Here is a 20404-nt window from a genome sequence, read left to right on the forward strand (position 1 = left end):
TGCTGACCCATGTCACGAAAGATTTGACAAAGTGGCAAATAGCTCAAATTCTGATCCAAATATCGCCAACATTCAACATTCTTTTTCGAACCAATTTGTACCACGAAGACCCGTCCTTCACATCCCCAGAACGCTTGCTTTTCCCTGTCTCACAAACCAGTGACATGTCTAGTGTAAGCTGGTGATTATCTAAAGCACGCGAACTGGATTTCAAGTCTCCTGGTACTCGTACGTATATCGCAATTGCTTGATGCTATAATTTAAAGGGAATTTGTTGGGATGTGGTGGATAGGGGCGGGGGTGGTCTAACCCCCAAGGGAAAAGTCGAAAAGGTGGCATACTCAGTGTATTAGAGCTTTTTGGTGGGTACTAAAATCTGTTTCATCTAAATCGGAGAAATGGCATGTATCACACCCGCCTGGTCCTCTCATGGTCTGAAGATTTGCTCTTTCCTTTATTCTGAGTGGCTCTTCTTCCAACTCTTTCAGATTGAACTGGAAATTCGGAATGGCAGTTTTGCAGTAAGTAGGAAAAAAGAAAAGAAAACAAACGTCGAAGGAAGGAGGAAACCCAAAAACACATTGCAAATGAGTTTTCAGTTACCTCTGGGTCAAGAGTTTCATATATTACAGCATGTCGATAAGCTTTCAGCACTTCCCCTTGTAACTCAAGAGCCCGTAAAAGTAAAAACGCGACGTGTTCGTCTGCTCCTCCAATCATTCGCACCGCTAAACAGAAAAAATTAAAACACGAAAAAAAAAAAGGAAATCAGTAAATATCATAAAAGGAAACAACAAGGAAAAAGCCCTTCTTGTACAGGGCTTTAATAATGCTCCCTGAAGGGATGGCTACAGGGATGGATACGCCTTAGTCAGTCCTGGTTTAATCAGAAGTATTGCCTACACAATTATAATATTAACAATAAGGCGGTCCTACTTAATTTATTTTCGAGGCGGGAACTGCTCTTTGTCTGCAAAAAGTTTTCAGGCCACTTTTTAACACGAAATAGTGGATGAATATGGCGTTGAAGGTATGAATTTAAGGAGGTGTTATCCTTATCTGAGTATCTAAATAAATGAAGAGGAGAGCCAATTTTCTAGACTGTCTGAGTGGACCAGAACTTTTTGGTGAACACGTTATATATTTTAGTTAATCCTCGCGACCGATGCATTGGTGTACCTTTACTTTTAGTAAAGTTAAAGGTTTCATGCTGTAGTATTACACGATTTAATAAATCCAACCACATATAAAATCTTTCATTTACTTTATTAAAAAGTGCCAAACTTATATCAGCAAGTTTACGAGAGAAAAAGAATCTTTCGTTTTTTTCTTCTTCACTTTTAGAATATAATTGTTGGAGCGAGTACGCCAACTTACCGACATCACAGTCTTCCAAAACGTGCTGCACATAATTCTGAAATTTCAAATTCGATCGAATTAGCAAACATTGGTAATTAAGAAAAAAATAGCAAAGTTATGGATGGTGGACGACCAGTATATGTAGCGTTGTGACAAGTGGCTTGATGACGTGGGGTAAGTAGACAGGGTGGTTTGCGAATATGTTTCGGAGTGAAAAGGATCGAACACTATACACAGTCGTAATACAGGTATAATTAGGGAACTTTAGCAAAGACGACGGCCACGGCAGCGAAAACGTCACTATTATAAAAATGAATTCACGTTTTTCAAACGTCGTTGCGATTATTTCAACTCGTTTTAAATGTAAAATGTAGGTGAAATTTCCTGGAGTTGAATTCTTGAAGACCACACCCAAGTTTAGAAAGAAAAAGAAAAAATCGTCGGCGAGTGCTTACGTCCTCCATAAAACGCCCCATCAGAAAATTTCACCTCCTAGTAGTGCAGCATCGGGAAAGAAATGTACCAAAAAGTGAAATGCACGTGCAGGGTTGTTGTTTTGGTTGTTAAACTTATTGCTTGTTTGACGTTCTCGTTGCCGCCGGCGTCGTCGTTTTCTAAAGCTCTCTAGTATCTATGTCAGTGGCAGCGCAGAATAGTCATGTCGTCTGCTCCCTACTTAGGTCCCGTTCAATCTTGCAGCCGGTTGTCTGAATTTCACCCGCAAACACACTTTATTCCTTCCTTCATTGCTAATTTCCTTCCCGTCTCACTCCTCCTCCACACCCCACCCCACCCCCCCTCCTCTCTTCAGAGTTGAAACTAATCAGTAACTTAAATCTTTTAAACGACGTTGATAAAAGAAATACTAACCATGTAAAGTAAACACTCTGCTCGTTTGCACAATATCATAGCCACAAACTGAGGACAGGCTCGGAGTTGCTGCAGCACCACTGTAAAGAGCGTTGCAGCTGTGTGATATTCTTTAAAAGCCATGAAGTGTTCAGCGTTATTTAAGGTTTCTTCATAGTTGGGTGATACTAGGACTGAGCTGAGCAGAACCTGTCGAGAATGAAAAATAATAGCGTACACTGTGTACAAAGCAAACAAAGAAGGAATTTCGGTAAATAAATACAACCGGACAGCTTCAGACTAGTCAAAATCTTTTATCTGTTCTAAGTGCAAATCGGGCCATTGCGGTACTAGGATTTTCCTAACAAGAAAAGCCGCTTCCTGTCTTGGCGATGACGCAAATAGCGAACAGCATACATTCCCGCGCGCGCCAACCTGTTTCCTCCTAGTCCCAGTCTCCATTCGTTCGCTCGCTCTAGACTTTTCGCGCGTTCATTAGACGTACCAATGGAGTAAATACGTTTTGAAGTGAAGAAATATAAAGCGGCTTTTGTTCCCAGAAGAATGGAAACGAAAGGGGATCCCTGGTTGTATGGCGATCCTAAAACGCTCGACCAAAATAAGGTTACTTTATGTTTGTATACCAATTTTCCTTTTACTAATTGTCCATTAAATTTAGATTAAGATACAGTGAGCACGAATATTTAGTAAAGAAGACATATACAGAACTGACTGCTTAGTAGAGTGTGACCACTCAATACTTAGGGCCGTGTATCCCCCCCATTCCCTGCTGCCTTAATTCAAAAGACACGACGTACAGACCTGTGGTATCGAGAAAGGTAAATCTTCGAAGTGAGCGTCGTGGGACACTAAACTACGAAACAGGAATTGAAAATAAAATATAATTAGTTAAGAAACTTCAAAACTGTGACTGAGACTTTGGGTTTTGAGGTTTTCCCACACCCACCGCAATACCTCTCCACGGCTGCCATCACGAATTGAAACTTCCTATACATTTTCTATTGAAATGCGACCAGATTCGTCAGTTTCTTACTTGGCATGAATCTACAATTGCAAACGTAGCAAAAATCGCTTGCTCTGGGTATAGTTTCCTTCGGTCTGACCTTGTGGCGCCTTCCATGAAGGAGATTCACTTTCACGCGCTGAAGCTCACCTTCAGAGGTACCAATCAATAATTTGAAACCGTCTTAGACACTAATACGCAATAGACGAGAGTTACATTGTCATGTTATAATAATAATAATTACAAGTGCTTTTTTAGTTTTTATTTTAGTTCCTTGAAAAAACAAGACTGATAAAACCTATTAAGTTCCTTACCTGTGATGTGCCATATTTGATTCTTTGCACAGCTGTCTTTACCTTTCAGTCGCCTAAAGATGCAATGCCAAACCATTAGGCCTCGCGGCCATATATAGACCTCAATGGTAAATTTAATAACATAACATAACATAACATAACATTTTATTCAGGAGGCTACAACACAATACAAAAAAAAAACATCCTGAAAAGGGAAATCTTGAGGTTAACCCTGTACAAAGCAATTTCCCTAACTAAAAACTTGCAAAATATTTTAAAATTTCTAGAACTAGATAAAATTCGATGGCTACTGATTCAATAAATATTCAAATAAATTTTAAGTCTACTCTTAAAAACAGATAATGATTCGGCATGTACAACATATCCTGGCAAGTCATTCCATTTCCTTACAATGCGAATAAAGAAAGAATATTTGTAACAATTACAAACCGCTCTTCTCAAATAAAGTTTATAGTCGTGGTTAGCTCTTGTACGAGTACTTTTGGCAAACTCAAAGAAATCTGGGAAAGAGAGGTGATCAATGCCAAAAACTATCTTATAACTTTGAACCAGAGATAAAAATTCTCTTCGCTTCTCTAGTGTTTGCCATTTCATTAAGCTACAACGATGTTCATAACTCATTTCGCCACGTTTCTGCCTTAAAGCAAGTCGCGAAGCTCTTCTTTGAACCTTTGCCAGCGCCACAATATCTTTAATCAAGTACGGGCTCCAAACAGGAGCCGCATACTCAAGTACAGGCCGGACCAATGACTTGTAGAGCTGCGAAAACACATCCCGGTTATTTGTTCCAATGGACCGCTTTATGATACCCAAAACTATATTTGCCTTATTTACCGTTGCAAACACATGCTTGCCCCAGGACAGGTCAGAAGAGATGGTTACCCCGAGGTCCTTGGTGTTCTCTACCGACCTAAATTGCCCTCCCAGCGAATAAATAGGTTTGGTTTTATCCTTTCTACAGTCGAACCTCCCGTAAGCGACCACCCATAATGTCAAGGATATGTGGTCGCTTACCAGAGGTCAGACCACAGGGGTCTAAATTTCGGGTAATTTACATAAGGTAATTGCGGAAACCTAAGCTAGACTGCGAGCAGTCCTCCTTTTTTTCCTCAGATCACGCGAGCAAAAGCGCCGGCAAAATTATGCAAATAGAAAAGCGAACGAGGAGGGATTTCTTTTTCCTTTCCCTCTGCGCCCGCGTTTCTCTCGGGTCGCGGCTTCCTCGTTCGCTCAACCAATCGCGCGCTACAGCGCTACAGAAGTTAGGAAAGAAAGAGACTGCTCGCAGTCTAGCCTTTTGCCAGTGCTTATCGAAACCCATAGCAATAACTTTTCTTAGCTACAAGTATATTAAGACCGGTCCAAAATTATTCTAGGCAAAAAATTTGAGGGTCTATGGTGATTATTGTTTGTATCTCGCAAATTACTTAATACAGCGATTGAGACAATTATTGTGAAAGAAACTTGACTCTTTTATTACTTTTTCATTTAATTTTTCAGGGAACGGAACATAAGTAAAAAGATAAGAACGATAAAAGATAAGAGAGTTTTTTCCTACAAGAGATTCGATCTGATTAAAGTTTATTTCAGTGTGAAGTATAGTGCACGTGTATTTTATCAATTGTTTCAATGCTAAGCTATATCGGGAAATACTTCCGGTAGCTCCGATTGTGAGATTTACGGCGTCTGCTGTAATGATGTAGCCAATATGTTACAGCGACACATTTTTCGATTTCCGCCCGTGAGAGATGCAGCAGATTGTGTGTCAAGTGCTAGTGGTCGCCTACGGGAGGTTAAAAACAATTGAAAATTATAAAAAATCATCTCTAAAAGTGGTCGCTTACGAGAGGTGGTCGCTTACGAGAGGTTCCATCTATAGTGATTTGACTCGAAAACTTTTGGTATTTTGGAAAAGTGGTCGCTAATGAGAGGTGGTCGCTTACGAGAGGTGGTCGCAAAGGGAGGTTCGACTGTATGTGTAATACGCATCACCTCGCATTTATCCGGATTAAAGTTCATCTGCCATTTATTTGCCCATACGCCTAATCGATCTAGGTCACACTGCAGAGCAGGGATATCAACATCCGGTGAACCAATTGTGCGGTAGATTTTAGTATCGTCTGCATAAATCTTGACAGTGGATGTCAAATCTGTCGAGATGTCGTTTATATAGATGATAAACAAAATAGGGCCAAGAATTGTTCCTTGGGGCACCCCAGACTTTACTGACGACCAATCCGAATACTTGCTTCTGATAACAACGCGTTGCATTCTGTTTGTCAAAAAATGTCTAAACCACCGCAGTAAGGGCCCGTCTATGCCGTGCCTATTCAGTTTCAGCAATAAACGTTCGTGTGGCACACGATCAAAAGCTTTAGACGGATCTAGTAAGATCACGTCAGTAGGTTTAGAACAATTTCTAGCTTTAGCCCAGTCGTCGTAGCACTCCAGTTACTGCAGAAGTATGGATTTACCACTGAGGTACGCGAATTGGTTCGGGTTGAAAAGATCTAGATCAGACCAAAAGTCGACTATTCGGTTCCTCACCACCTTCTCTGCGATTTTACATAGAATACACGTAAGTGAAATCTGATGGTAGTTCTCTCTAAGATTCCTATTCCCTTTCTTGTACACCGGAGTAATATTGGGGTTTTTCCACATTGTCGGTAACTGACCCAATGAAAAAGATGTATTCAAAAGTAACGCTAACGGAGAAGATAACACCTGACTACATTGAAATAGACCTTACGAAAAAAAAAGGCAGTAGCAACTATCTACTCTCGTTTTAAAGGTTCAAAATAAGTTGATCAGAAAATGTGAAATTCCAGGCATAATATACCATATTCTAAAATGATGGCTCATTCAAATTTAAGGCAATTACATTTAGAATGTCACCCAGCTGCACGTGTCACAAAAATTGAACGCATTTGAAAAACTGGCTACTTAAACCAAAATGCGTTTTTTGCGAAACATTTCTGGTAGATTTTCAGTTGAAGGCCCACCCGCCGTTAACCTGCTGCAGTGAAAAAACAATTAGAGGAGGAGGGGAAAATTATAGATATGCCGTGTAGAAGGACAGTGAGTGTTCTATCAGGCCATTGGTCTTTCAGTGGTCAAAACAATAAAGGAGAGTGGTGTGGCGAAAAATGGGCCTTTCATGCTGGCTAGAGTGCAAATTCCATTGTGGAGAGCAAAAAGTAACATCTCGCAAAAGATTTAAAGGCAGGTCTGCCACACTCGACTGCCAGCCTCCCCAGCGGGAGGGGAGGGGATGTTGGAGAAACCAGGTTCTCTCTCAAATCCATGGTGGAGGGGCTAATAGTGCGTCTTTGTGGAGACTTAACTGACAGTTGTGGGTAGTTGATTTGCTAAATCTGGTTAGAAATATAAATATACCTGTAAATAATATTTGATCCCCTGTGAGCAGCGAGCTCTGAAAAACAAAGTAATAAAGTGATGTTTTTCCTGAATGCATACATGAAGGTGATTTTTAAAAAAAATAAGTACCAATGCATATTTTTGACCCTTTTAGACCAGCGTTTATAACAGTTTTCAATTAAAGTTCGTGACTTTTTCGGAAATTCATCACATCTGGGGACAATTTATTATGGTAGGCCAGGCTTCATTGAATTTGTTGTTACAATGGCAACCAATTTTTTAACAGAAATCAAAAGACTTGTTTGTAATGACCAAATAGGTAACTTTCTTACAGTAAATTTCATGTTTTTATATCATTTATGTGTTGCTGTTTGGTCGATTTTTCTGGTTTCCTGAGGTTTTGGGAAAAACAAGAAATCCAAAATGGCCAATCCAAGATAGCCATCATTTTAAAAATCTTGACGTATTTCCCACATCACTCCTTCAATTCCCGTTACGGATCTCGAAGGCATACCTTTGGACGTACTATCCATCCTTTAAGTCTCATTGTGATAGCTTTTATACGGGCTACGTATTCGGTATCGGAAGAAGAGCTACCTCGCATAACCTTGTAGAAAGATTTACGAGGGATCATGAGACTTTGGGTTTTACTAGTACTCTTCGAGGCGTTTTCAGTTGAGTGTCGAAAGTAATTGTCCGTTTGCTTTGGTTTTGCTTCACTGTGTTCTTTCAATTGGCTGACAAACTCTTACTACTTTGTCAATTAACGAGTCAGGCACCGTATTTATCCGATCAACCGCCCTGGGCACTTATTTAATTTTAGGCCCACGAAGGTGGGCGCTTATCATTTTCCCAACATTCTCAGCAGGCGAGGACATTTTAAGAGAATTGCAAAACAAGGCATAACAAGTTTATTTCGCTTCAACAAGAGAAAACAAAGTGCAAAAACTATCATAAGCAAGGCATAAACAGTATAAAAGTTCATTGACTACCGTATCTAAAACGAATTTTGGAACACAACTGACGCTCCGCTTACTTTGCGCTGGGCTAGTACATAAGTGTTTTTTTATTAGGAGGGGGGTGGGGTGGGTGCTTATTCGAGGGTGGGCGCTTATAAACTTTTTGGGCTTTCAGGGTGGGCGGTTATTCGAGGTGAGCACTTATTCCAAGGTTGGCGCTTAATCGAATAAATACGGTATTCCTTTATGTTGGGCTTGATTCCATCACTGTGTCTTAGAGTTCAACTGGATAGAATAAGGGATAGTATTGGCCGTGTTGATCAAGACCTTCAATCCGCTGCACCGAGCCTGTTGTGATTTCCAGAAGACCATATTGTGTCCAAATAGCTTGTAATTTGTGGCACATCGACGAACACCATACTCTGGTGACATGAGGGTCTGTCATACACTTAACAAGAAGTACTATCTCGATTTGCTCCCACCAGCTACACGAAAGTCTGAGTGGCCATCAGAAGAGCAAAACTGATCATGGGAGCGACAATGTGGGGATTAAGGAGGCAGCAGATGAAAGAATAGGGACTTATCAATGGAGATATGTTTTCGTGTTGTCGGCTGATCCTGCTCTTCACTTTACCTTCCTCTTAATGAAATAAATCAGTTTTAGAACGTTTCCAGAAGCTTTTAAAGCTTGGAACCTGCATCCAGTTAGGGCTAAAAAATAAAAGAGATCTGAGCAAATCCATAATCATGGACATAGAGCTTAGCATCAATATTACAAACGTGCTATTAACTGCGAATTGAAGAGTTGCCTAGCCAAAGAAGCAATGTTATCTGTCTACAATGCCTTTTACTACCCAACATCCTTCCCCCATACAATGTTCAGGTTCACAACGCATTTTTCTTACTTGGGCTTAACGTTAAAATTGTAAGGGGATGGACAATTATTTCTTTATCGCGTATCGTGTACGAAGTACGAAGACACCGTAAATCTGAATTGTCCCAACCCTTGTCTTTGTTTGTACTGATTATAGTGAGGTGATTAATTTCCGAAATCGATAAGTTATTGCAATAGATGTTACTGAAGGTACAGACAGCATTGATAACTTGGAATGGTAAGCATTTGACTCATAAGTACTTCACCAGGAGATAAAAGGCTGTCGGTAGTAGTTATAGATGTCAATGACATTGAATTAAAGGAAGAAGTAGCGAAACAGTTTTCACGTGGCAACAATCCTTTAGCAAATTGAAATTGATTTACATTTGCTACTGCTTGAATCGCTATCATCACATCTTTCCAAGACGTTAACTGTGCAAGAAAGGCCCCATTACTTATTTAGATTAAATGACGTGAATGCATTATCAACGCAAGTGGAAGTGTAACTAAAGCCTATAATCGTTATGTATTACACGATCTGAACTGACGCTCGTTGAACCAAATGTCGTGTCTAATGCAATAGACTTTGTACTCTACCTTGCATTTCTTCGCCCACACAACGCCTTAAAATGCTCTGCCAATAACCCGAAGACGGGGGAGACGCCAGGAGCTTTCCATTCGTTCAAAAATTCATTAAGTTGAAGTGAAGTGAAAAATTGAATGGAACAGAAATTTTCTGGAATAAAACTTCGGAATTTCCATTCCCACAAGGTTCCAGCTTGATTCTGTTATTTCGGTTTACATAGAAAATTAATGAATGGAAAAAGGTTTATTTTACAAGTAAGTTGTAGTTAACCGGAAAACACTCTTCCATTCGGCAGTTAAGTTTTCCAAACTTTAAACTTGAACGTTTTGGCTGAATGGAAAACGTCCGCCATCTTGCGATCGAAATATCACGTGTTCTCAAATGATAGAACCTGGAACCTAACGATTTGCAAAGGCGGAAGTATACAGCTATTTCAATTAACGTTGTCGGTTCAAAGCATAAAGCTAAAAGACAAGACCGAAAGTTTACGTGGGATTTTTATGAATAAATTCATCAAAATCAGTCATGCCTGGAGAAAACAATAGGTTGTAATTAGTAGTACAATGACCTGCATGTGCAGGGATGATTTTGATGAAATTATTCATAAAAAATAATCCCACAAAACATTGCTCTCTTGTCTTTTGGCTTGATTTTAATCCGACAACGTTAATTGAAATAGCTGTATACACAAAACGTTAAGGACGATGCCTAATTTTGTTCTGCGCATGCGTTCTGCGCATCTCGAGATACTCGGGTTTCGTATTGGTGGTGCCTAGGAATACAGGAATATTTTAGCGCGGTTTAAAACTATGTGGAGAAAGCAGAACTTAGCAAGTGCCCTTGGTATCAAAAAAAAATAGGGGTAGCCATGCATTTTTCAGACTGAGATAACCCCATACATTGCTTTGCAGTTAACTGCTTTTTATAATAATTGTTGCTTAATTAACTCTAAAAAAATGCCTCGCTACCCCCAATTTTCTTCTTGGATTCCAGTAGCCCATACTAAGACCTAATTTTCCCGCATAGTCATAAACTGTGCAAAAATACTTCTGTATTAAGAGGCACCATCCTTAAGTGGCATTACACAGCACTGGACACAAATTTTGATTGTCAATGGGGATGAATATAAACTGTTGGATGTAAATGAAATAATCTACATGAAAATAAGAATCTTTATTATTCCACTACTATGTCATTTTACCAAATAAGGCCAAGAGAACGCACAAAATACAGGACCGTAATACACTGTAATGTCCTGCTTTGACCGGTTTACAATAGAGCAAATACGGACAAAGACAATACGATGGCTTTCTGTGTTGTTAACGTCATTCGCACACGCAATATACTGATGGACAGATAATGCCGGGCGTATTTCAACACTTACCGAAAAGGAGAAGCCAAAATAGCAAAATCTTTATGTAATGGAATAATAAATCGCTTATTCAATAGTTTTACATATAATACGCGTGGACATTTTTCTCGTTGCTCGTATTTTTCCTCGCCCCTTCGGAACTCGGAAAAATACTACGCAACTCGCAAAATATCTGTGCGTATTATATGTAAAACCATCGAATAAGATATATATGTTTTGTGTGGGTATAAATATGCCCTGTGAATATGGTTGAATGTATTCGTGAATAAAAGGTGATCTCACCAGATGCGAACAAACGTATTATTGAATATGAATATGAATCAATATATTCCAGGATAAGAATTAAATCCTTTAAAGTGACTGGATTAATTAAACCTGCGAATTTTGCTTACCGTATACTGAAGCCAAAAATATATTTTGTGGGCAGTCGCACTCATGTGACTGATCGAACGAACCATAAGAAAGTAAAATTTGAGATCAAATTTCGAGGACTTTGTTTTGTCTCGTGATTAATATAATCAAATGCAAATTGAGTTGTTAGATTTAACAGTGATATATTCATACACATAATAGAACCTTAAAAAATATTCCAAGACTAATTATTTAGGCTTGTGATCATGTCAAACTGAATGATACAAAAACGTTCAAACAGGGCAGAAGTGGCCGCGTGGATGTTTGTTTGATGAAATACAATCCAATGGATTTAATAACAAAAAGTCGTGGCGTGACAGGAACAATACACCGGTGTACACATTAGGAATAACTTTTGTCCTTAATTAACTGATGCGGAAGAAAAAGTTTAAGATATAACGTTGATCCCTTGGACGCCGAATTGTGTCGAAATGTATAACTATTATAGGGATTTTCATCCGCACAGTCATGCATGTCTTCCTATGTAAAGAAAACAATGAATATATAATTAAACATCCTTCGTTTGCTGACTGTCTGAGAAGCAATTGCATTCGATCGGCACGCGATGCTATTGCGAGAAAAGCACGATTTTAGTACAATTTAGATATCAATCGTAGATCGCAAATGTCGTGATCAGGAAACTTGCTTTCGTTTTTAAGATACAAACAAAAGGCTGCAGAACAATGAGATAACTATATCGAGTCGAGTGAATGTTAAACGCGGCGACAAAATTGTGTTTAAGGCAGGACAAAGACTAAAATCCCGATGTATCTGCTGTCCAAATTTCCGATAAAGGTTATGCAAGTCCCTAAATGTTACATAGAGAGGTTCTTTCCTTTTAAATTGACCGAGAACGAAATTGTTTGTCTACTCAGCTATTGTCTGAAAATAAGTTATAAGGCTTACCAAATTAGGTTTCACTGACTCCATCAATCGTTGAAAGATCCCGACGAAAATAAGACGATGAAATGATTATGAGTGTCCTCCGTGCCCTGTGCATTGATCTTTCTTTCCAGTTCACCGAAAGCAAAAGAAATTTCCGTGCTGACGTGAATGAAAGAAAGATTTCTAAGAAACTGAATTGTCGGAAAACCATGTTAATTTGCTTATCCGCTGACCTTAGTTCGTAACGGTGACGTATGCGTGTAGAGAAGTGCCTCGAGAAATATAGGATCGTTTTTCGCTTAGTTGTAAACAAACAAATAATCAGATTTTTTTTCCAAGTGTGTAATACAAGACACATTATATCTCAGCTAAATGAATTGTTTTGGAAGCATTTCTCGGAAAATTTTGCTGATTTTCCGAGAAGCTGATGATTGATATTGTTATTCAAATATTGAAAAAAGGCTTCAGTGCGGATAAAATAAACCCTTCACTTGCGCGAACATTTTCACCGATATCGTGGACATCATATCCGTGTTTTCTGTTCGCAGAAGCAAAAGGGAAAAAAAACTAAGGTTCTCGAGGAACAGGTATTATGTCCCAGGAAAGCGAATGCTTGTTATTCTTCCGAGTTGCTATGAACCTCATTATGAAAGCGAGGTTAAGTGTAGAGCTTTTCATATAGAAATTATTGTTGTTTGCATATGAACGAAAATTTATTTTCATGATAAAAACTTCGCACTTAGCCTCGCTTTCATAATGAGGTCCAAAGCAACCCGGAAGTAGCCTATTCTGATACCGCGTTTTTATACAATGAAAAGACTGCGGAGCTTAGGTTTGTAAGTGGATGCCCAGATAATGGTGCATTAATAAAAAAATTTAAATCAGAATAGTACTGATTTTGGCAAGAAGAATACAAAACAACGATAAAGTTGTGTCTCGAGCCCATTTTAAAAGTGGCTCCTGATCTCAAAAACTAAACCAGATTAGCCAAACGTTTGTACAAAATTCCTAACTTTTGTTGTGACTCGTTGAAAATTGTTTACTTTTTTTCTGCAAGGTTTGGTGAATTAGACGCGGTCGAAAGTACTGACTGACTCATAACTAAGTGTCTGTACCCCTTGAAATAAAGTTTATTCTTATACTGACATACTCATACTTGCTCTTAGGCTATAATGCTGTTAAAACTACTGTCAAGCGGCTACTAGTGAGTTATTGCAAACTAAAATTAAAAGCTATGGTAAGAAACTTGAGAGGGATGAAGACGCTCAACAAATAAAAATGATCGCGGCAACTTACCCAAATTTTAAGTTTGTATACACAGGTGGAAAAATTCAGCAATACTATCTACATCGATTTTCTAATTAAACTATCGTGTGGTCTACAAAAGGGCTTAAAACTATGGTAATTTATTCTATAAAAATAGCAGATTATGAGGTTGAAATTTTGTTAAGTCTTCATATTTCTGAAAAAATTTAAAAACTACAAGTCCGACGCTTTCGGTGGATACTCATAAGGGTTAAAAACTTTCATGGACCAAAACCATGTAACATTGCAATGTCTGAGCTTCGCACCATATTTACATGATCTATACGACATATTTTGTAACTGTTCCACTCTGGCAACCTCTTAGTCAGAACTTTGTGATGCCAACCCACATCTCTACCTAGGGTCCCCAATTCTTAAATCGTCCTTAAATTAAAATAGTACAAAAGCAATTATAAAACCACGTGTCATCCCTTGGTTATATACAAAAAATATCGCCACATCATGGCGGCTCATAATTTGCTGTAAAGAGTTCTTAATTCGTAGGCCAATCAGATTCATTCACCAAGCAGTGTTTCTCCTCGTAGAATTCCAGCAAGCTCTGCCACATGGGATGGTGTTTTAGCAGATTCTTGTTACCTAGACGACACAAAAACGAAACGACAAAACTAAAAAGAGTGCATGTTTAACACTAACATAAGCAGAGCGGATGGTACCACATTTGCGTAAATCATAACTCTCCGATATGAATAATAGGGAGCTTAATTTGTCGTATTTTATCAGTACCAGGACTTCACCCCAAAAAACATGGAACCGAACGTGTCACCACACAAATGAATCAGAACTTGTGAATGACCTCTAACTTGCAGAAAGAAGCAAATTGGGCATGCTCCGTTTAACAACTTTCGATTACCCCAATGTCGTTCATTGTGGGAAATTTCCTGTTTGGATATCGTTTTTTCGCTTAGAATCCAGCCAGTATTATTGTGTGACATTGTCATAGTCAAAAGTACACAGAAGTAAAAATTTTCACTTTTACGTAATAAAATGGATGTTAAAAGTTTGTTAATTTATTTGTATCAGTTGTATGATCTGATGTATCAAATCTCAAATACTGGAAGATTCTTATTCAAATGAAAAGATAAAAAAGTTACACATAGGGTGTAATCCCAAACTATAGCTTATTCTGTAATCCCCAGTGCATGGGGACTATAAAGTTATATATGTGCAGACAAATGTTCTTAAGTGGTTGGAGTGGTCAACCATATCATTTATAGGAGGCGTCAAGATTTTAAATACTTTTAGTGAAATTAACGACCTCCTCGAGACCATTTTGGCGGCAAAGGGTCATAAAAAATCCGTTCAATATTCATGAATATTGACCAAGTTATGTGACAAAAGTAAAACTTAAGAGTCCATGTTTTAGATATCTACTGCTTACCAATCACACAGAGTCCCTTTCTTGCTCGTGTGAGTCCCACATTCATCTGATGTTCATCGGTTAGAAAACCCAGATGTTCACGGAGCCAGCTTAGAGAGAGGTCTGGGTCGAGCTCCTCTTTCTTAATGGAGCGAACCAAGGATAAGATGACGTAATCCCATTCACTCCCTAGAATTAACCAAAAAGGATTAGGTGTTTGTGTAGCATTCACATGCCAGTGTCTAAGAAAGATTACTCCAAAAGTTTCTTGTCAACCCATCTCCTATTGATGCTTATTGAACCATCAGAAGAGACGACTTAAATTCATGCTGCAGTCCTTGTAGTTTGTCTGAATGTTACAAATTACAGTGGTGGGTAATTGGTGGGCCCGTTCTCGAACGCTCGATTTGCTTCTGTTCGTGAAACGAACTTTCTTGGCGTCTCGGCCCTGTGGGATTCAGGTTTGGCCGAAAAATTGGGGACGGAGGTTTGGGATGGGGCCGACCCCTCCCTTAGATCCACCAAGGGATTATCGTTTGGTTAAAAGCAGTCCATACCCGTGAACGGTCTATTTTACATGAAAGACGTTTTGACTTCCTAAAGTCTTCCCCAGACTGATCAAGAGACTATGTTTTCACCAATTGATGGTTTTAATTCTCTGTGTGCGCTATTTATTCCAAAGTCTTGCAATTGTTATTAACCAGTTTTGTCAGTTGTGATTTATTATCACTGGTGTTAACATTTATTTTTGTTTATGCACTATAACCCCAAAAAGAGAAACGTTTAGTTTTTGGGGTACATAATCACATCTGGTTCCGGAATGCTGCTAAATGGTCACCTTTTTAAGGAAAGAATACCGATAATTATAATACCGCTAATAACTGGGAGACATTATTACAAGAGTAAAGAAGACACCTTTTAGAATCAGCAATCGAAGGCAACAAAAAAATAAGGTGGTATTGGTCAGGCAACGAATAAGTTTCATATATTCACTTTGCCACAAGCTTTACACGGGTAGTTTGCATTAAGTATGTCACTTACATGTCCTGTGGGTCAATTGAAAATGTATCCGATTATTGTGTTAAAGTAAAGTAAAGTTACTTATATATTGCTTGCGCAATATCCCTCGAGCCAGAGGTACATGATAAAGTGTTTGACATTAATCCAGATCGAATTGCAATTTGGAAATATTGGTTTTTGAGAAGAGGGGAAAATCGGAGTACACGGAGAAAAACCTCCCGGGGCAAGGACGAGAACCAACAACAAACTCAACTCACTTATAACGCAAGGAGGCGAGAGCTTTCACCAATGCGCCATGCCCCGCTTCCCCTTAATTAACACCAGCAAAATGTGGAAGGTTGTGTTGATAAATTTGTTCGCTGACGTTCTATACTCCTCGGTGACAAACTGGATTGCAGTTAACAAGTTATTATGAGCTAACGAATTACCTATTCATGATAATGTTTGATACAATTTGTAGCATACTATTTTCCATGCGTAAGCGAGTACACAACAAAGTTTAACCGAAACAAGATTATCAACACAAATTACTAAGCATATGAGATTTTGCTAGGATAATTATTTGTTACCTTGGCTTTTAGCGATTGTTGTAACAAGGATGTCTTTGCAAGTGCAATCTCCTTGTAAGGCAATACTTATTCTGCTTCGCTGTTCTCTATACGGTGATAAAATAACGACTTTGGCAGGGTGCACGCTATTTTTCAGGACCAAGCATCTCGCCACATGTACCTGAAGTGGGCCGAATGATAAAAAAAATGTTAACCAAATTAAAACGTTGCGTCATTTACACATCCAGATAGATGTTTTTGGCGAATTGGCGCTTGTGATAAGACAAATACAGGGGCACTTCATTTCTGCAGGGTAACGCTCTCTGCATACGATACTGATATCCAGCTGGGAAGGTGTCTGGCAACGCAGCTTATCCTGTACATGATGATGTAAACAGGGTATGCCATGGATCAAGTGATCATTTTCACATGACTAGATAAATTGGAAAATAGCTCCAGGTATCAACACTTGGCTGAGGGGCGCAATGCAAAAAAGGTTGTCAAAAAGAGGGTCAAAACAATGCTACACTTCGGGGCAACTAAAGACTGAGCACAGATATGACCATACACGCTGAAGTTCATGATTAAAGTCGATAAAAATCCGACAGAGAACCAGATTTGTAGCTTGCGAGAGCAGGAAAAGGCGTGTGTTCTCGGAGGCTAAAGTCTTTGCTATTTGTCTGGAAAACTGAGTTTATGACGATAACATTTCTCATACTTCTACTGATGTTCGTCTGCCTCTCATAGCGGTATACGTAAGTTTTAAGGATTGCATATTTTAAAGTAACTTCAGCAAAAGGTGTATGTCTAACGTTCTTTCAAATTCTTTAACTGCACTTTCTATTGATCAAGCGATAAAAAGTAACAAAACGCACTGATTTAAAGAAGAGTCTCTGAGTAAGGTCGAGTGATAGCTAGTTTTTGAATAACCTACCACTTTCCTGACTTCTTTCATGTTTGCCTTCGACTGTTCATTGCTATGTGATGTTTTAATAGCACTTGTCTCCTCTTCCCCCTCGACGTGGCAGAATGCTATAGGAAGGTTCGTGCCTGGTTGCGATGCTTGCGCGGGCCAGAAGGACTGGAGACGAGGGTCGGATGTTGGGACAGATGGATCTGTCTTGAGTCTCCCCTCATAAAAATAATTTGAGGGAAATTTGCAGATTTCATCATGCTAAAAATAAATATAAAAGAATATGCAGTGAAAGCAGGTTCTGACACTCATCTTCTTTTTAACAATGGCACACTAAATCAATATTAGAAGTTGGAAGTTGACGTGGTTAACCAAAGAGATATGTCCAGAAATGCACGCTAATGAGGTGCATGAACTGTATGATAGACATCACAAAGTGTCCCCTACCCTAAATTCTTACCAAAACACAAATAATAGTCATATGAAAATGACAAAAAGGTCTGTCTTATATAAAGTACCCAAAATCAGGGTTAGGTGTATTTCTGGACATAAGTGTGAAAAGGACATATAGTCTCCAGCTTAGTTTAGTTTCAGTACTGTCCATTTCTAACTATTACGTTTTTTTGTTATTGCCGATGCTCTTTGAAAGACAGAATTAAAAATTAACGACATTAGGTTTTCAGAAAGGAAAAGTTTCAGCAGCACTGTGGGAAGTAAGCGACGACTTTCTTCTTTGTTTTAGTTAACCACAAGTCAGAGTTATGCTGGAGGAGTCTACAACACTCGATTTGAACAGAAAAGTAGGATTCGTGCAAAGCTTAAATTTCCATGAGATGCAAATATTTCACCTTACCATTCTGTACTGTATCTCCAGCATCATAGCTCGTCTAGAAAGCCTTTCGAACATGGAGATGCTCAAACCAAGTGTCTTTGCCATGCTATCTTGAATGATGGGCTGCAGCTGTTTGTGATCACCAATCAGAACCACTTGACGCGCTTTTGAACCTATGATCGGCACGAGTGATTCAAGTTCCAAGCACATTCCACATTCATCCACAATGCATTGCTGGATGTTCTTGCAGGACTTGATAATCCTGGGACTGCCTGCTGTTACGCATGTGCATAAAATGATCTGGACTCCTAACGACTGCAGTGCCCATGCCTCGGCTTCTCCAATTAACTAAACAGTAAATAATAACAAAAAAATTACCAAGTTTTCAGCCTCCTGTGCCTACACTATTCCTATTTAAATAAGCTGGGTTGGAGAGGTTAAGGGATGAATAGTTTAAATTGATTTTGATAATCTATGTCATGGCCACTCTATCGACAAAAAAATTAATAGGGTGGTATCGTAGGGAATGTAATCAATGAATGTGACGACCTAATCGATACAGCGAATGACTCAACGACTTGTAGCCTATTACTCATTAGCAATATATAATCAATGACTAATACTAAGCTTGGGGCCAGATTCACGAAGCCCTCGTAAGCTGAGATGTGTCTTAAACAAGACGTTTCGCTATAAAAGGGCAAGGCCTTCCTTCCTTTCACACCTTTGTGGGTCGGAAATGCAAGTTTAAATGCTGTCCAGACGTGTAAGTTGTTGACTCAAGCATCCTCTGAAAAACCGTACCTCAAAAGTTCATATTACCACAGCAGTATAACAGTGTCTATAACAGTGTTTATTCCGAAAACTAAGCCAATTTTATCAGTAAGGGTGGTAGACACATTTTGTTCCTCAGTTTTTTATGCTCTGATGGTTGATTGACAACTGAAGGTGAGAATGGCCAGACCAGGACCCTTTTATACCGGCATTTCCTGTTGAAGTATTGTTTCTTGACAATAGGCTATTTAAGTACTGTTTCTGATATTAGTTTTGTTTTGTTTTTAACACTGATCTTCTCCATTGGTGGTTGCAATTTATAGAAGGCCGTAATAAATTCAGGGGTCTATCTTAAACGATGTAAAAGGGACAGTATTACGCTATTTTTTAGTAACACATTGAAAATTGAAAAGACGCTATTTGGTTGATAGCAGCCAAGATATAATGACCAAAATTCCATTAAACGACTATCAGAATGCACAGAAACTATCCACGGATATTTTCGCCGGCAGATGACCGAAGTAAAAATGGGTTCAAATTTGAAAACGTCGGGCCGACGTTTTCAATTTTCGCTGTCGTAACGCACTAAAAATCGGTTGTACTATTTTTTGGTTTAACCTTTCGTCTTAGTAGAATCACTATCAATATTTCTTTAAAAAGCGATTTCTAAATTAATTAACAGAGTGTTCAAAGTTTAAATTTAGTGATTTTTTTTTTACCAAAAATCATGATATTTCCCATGATACTGCCTCTTTAAAGGACCCTAGTCAGCCTCCGCCATTTTCGATGCAATCGAAATTATTGATATTGCATGGTGAAGCGAAATCTTATTGCTTTACTGTAAGTTGTATTCCTGAAAGTATGTTTCATTATCTTTACTAGTTTCACAGTGATTTCGTTCATTTCGACATGCTCCAAATAAAATATAAAAGCCAAACTCTCGCATATAAACAAAAACAAGGGTGTGGCTGACTAGGGCCCTTTAAGTTAAATGATGTCTAACTTTGCAGTACTCAGCCACGTCTGAGGCCTTGGTCTCCACATCCTGAATTCGGTTTTTGGCAAATTTGCGTTCATAATCCCGTAACATAGAGGCAAACGGACACTCCTCTCCTCGAATGACGTGATGTAATGAGATGGCTTTCAGTTCCTTATCCAATGTTTTAACCTCATCTTCAGTTGAATTTCTGAGAGGTTTACGTTTGTTTGGAATAGGAAATTCTTCTTCTTCGATGCGATTACCATAAACACGGAGGATCTTGATGCCAGGAATCTGTAGCATTTTATCTTCAATGAAAAAATAAAGCTAGAGTTATAGGTTACCTTGCTAAACAAAAGGCATATTTTTTATGCTATTTTAATAGGTAATGTTTTTTAATTGTTTTACTTAAGCCCAAAAGTGTCCCGACCTAGCTTCCAGAGCGACTCACTCTAGCCAATGGCCAGAACATTCAATATTCAAAGGAGGTCTCAGTGACGGAGCCGGCTTTCTCAGACAGACAATTTTAAAATTTTAGATTAGCACTCAGCGACTCACTTAGCCCAAGATCTGTATTTTCCCGGCTACTAATTTGCCTGCGGTATTTTCTAATACGAATAAAGCTAAATATGAACTTTTTTACGGCG

At 38.8% G+C, this 20404-nt stretch overlaps 3 protein-coding genes across 8 annotated transcripts in view; 1 reads left to right on the top strand and 2 right to left on the bottom strand.

Annotated features, from left to right (window-relative positions):
* Window positions 1-12978, bottom strand: part of LOC146461137 (3'-5' exoribonuclease HELZ2-like) — a 71073-nt gene extending 58095 nt beyond the window's left edge. For 3 of the 5 annotated variants that reach the window (XM_085087412.1, XM_085087410.1, XM_085087408.1), the window contains exons 1-6: window positions 12033-12978; window positions 3547-3599; window positions 3031-3082; window positions 2230-2418; window positions 1378-1414; window positions 604-728 (exon numbers count right to left, since the gene is read on the bottom strand). In XM_085087412.1, the coding sequence (XP_084943538.1) occupies window positions 604-728; window positions 1378-1414; window positions 2230-2418; window positions 3031-3082; window positions 3547-3560 (417 nt within the window). In that variant the 5' untranslated portion in view covers window positions 3561-3599; window positions 12033-12978. Of the gene's footprint in view, window positions 1-603; window positions 729-1377; window positions 1415-2229; window positions 2419-3030; window positions 3083-3546; window positions 3600-6942; window positions 6980-12032 lie in introns of all 5 variants that reach the window. The other 2 variants (XM_085087411.1, XM_085087409.1) reach the window with 1 other exon arrangement.
* Window positions 1-20404, top strand: part of LOC146461132 (uncharacterized) — a 303232-nt gene that overhangs the window by 161061 nt on the left and 121767 nt on the right. The window lies entirely within an intron of this gene.
* Window positions 13124-20404, bottom strand: part of LOC146461140 (3'-5' exoribonuclease HELZ2-like) — a 46734-nt gene continuing 39453 nt past the window's right edge. For both annotated transcript variants that reach the window (XM_085087417.1, XM_085087416.1), the window contains 6 exons: window positions 19782-20065; window positions 18029-18355; window positions 17197-17436; window positions 16284-16443; window positions 14716-14883; window positions 13124-13913 (listed from right to left, as the gene is read on the bottom strand). In XM_085087417.1, the coding sequence (XP_084943543.1) occupies window positions 13810-13913; window positions 14716-14883; window positions 16284-16443; window positions 17197-17436; window positions 18029-18355; window positions 19782-20065 (1283 nt within the window). In that variant the 3' untranslated portion in view covers window positions 13124-13809. The remainder of the gene's footprint in view (window positions 13914-14715; window positions 14884-16283; window positions 16444-17196; window positions 17437-18028; window positions 18356-19781; window positions 20066-20404) is intronic.

The sequence above is a fragment of the Pavona decussata genome, unplaced genomic scaffold (genome assembly GCF_977016875.1).
Source record: "Pavona decussata unplaced genomic scaffold, jaPavDecu1.1 SCAFFOLD_202, whole genome shotgun sequence".
Taxonomy (NCBI): Eukaryota; Metazoa; Cnidaria; class Anthozoa; order Scleractinia; family Agariciidae; genus Pavona; species Pavona decussata.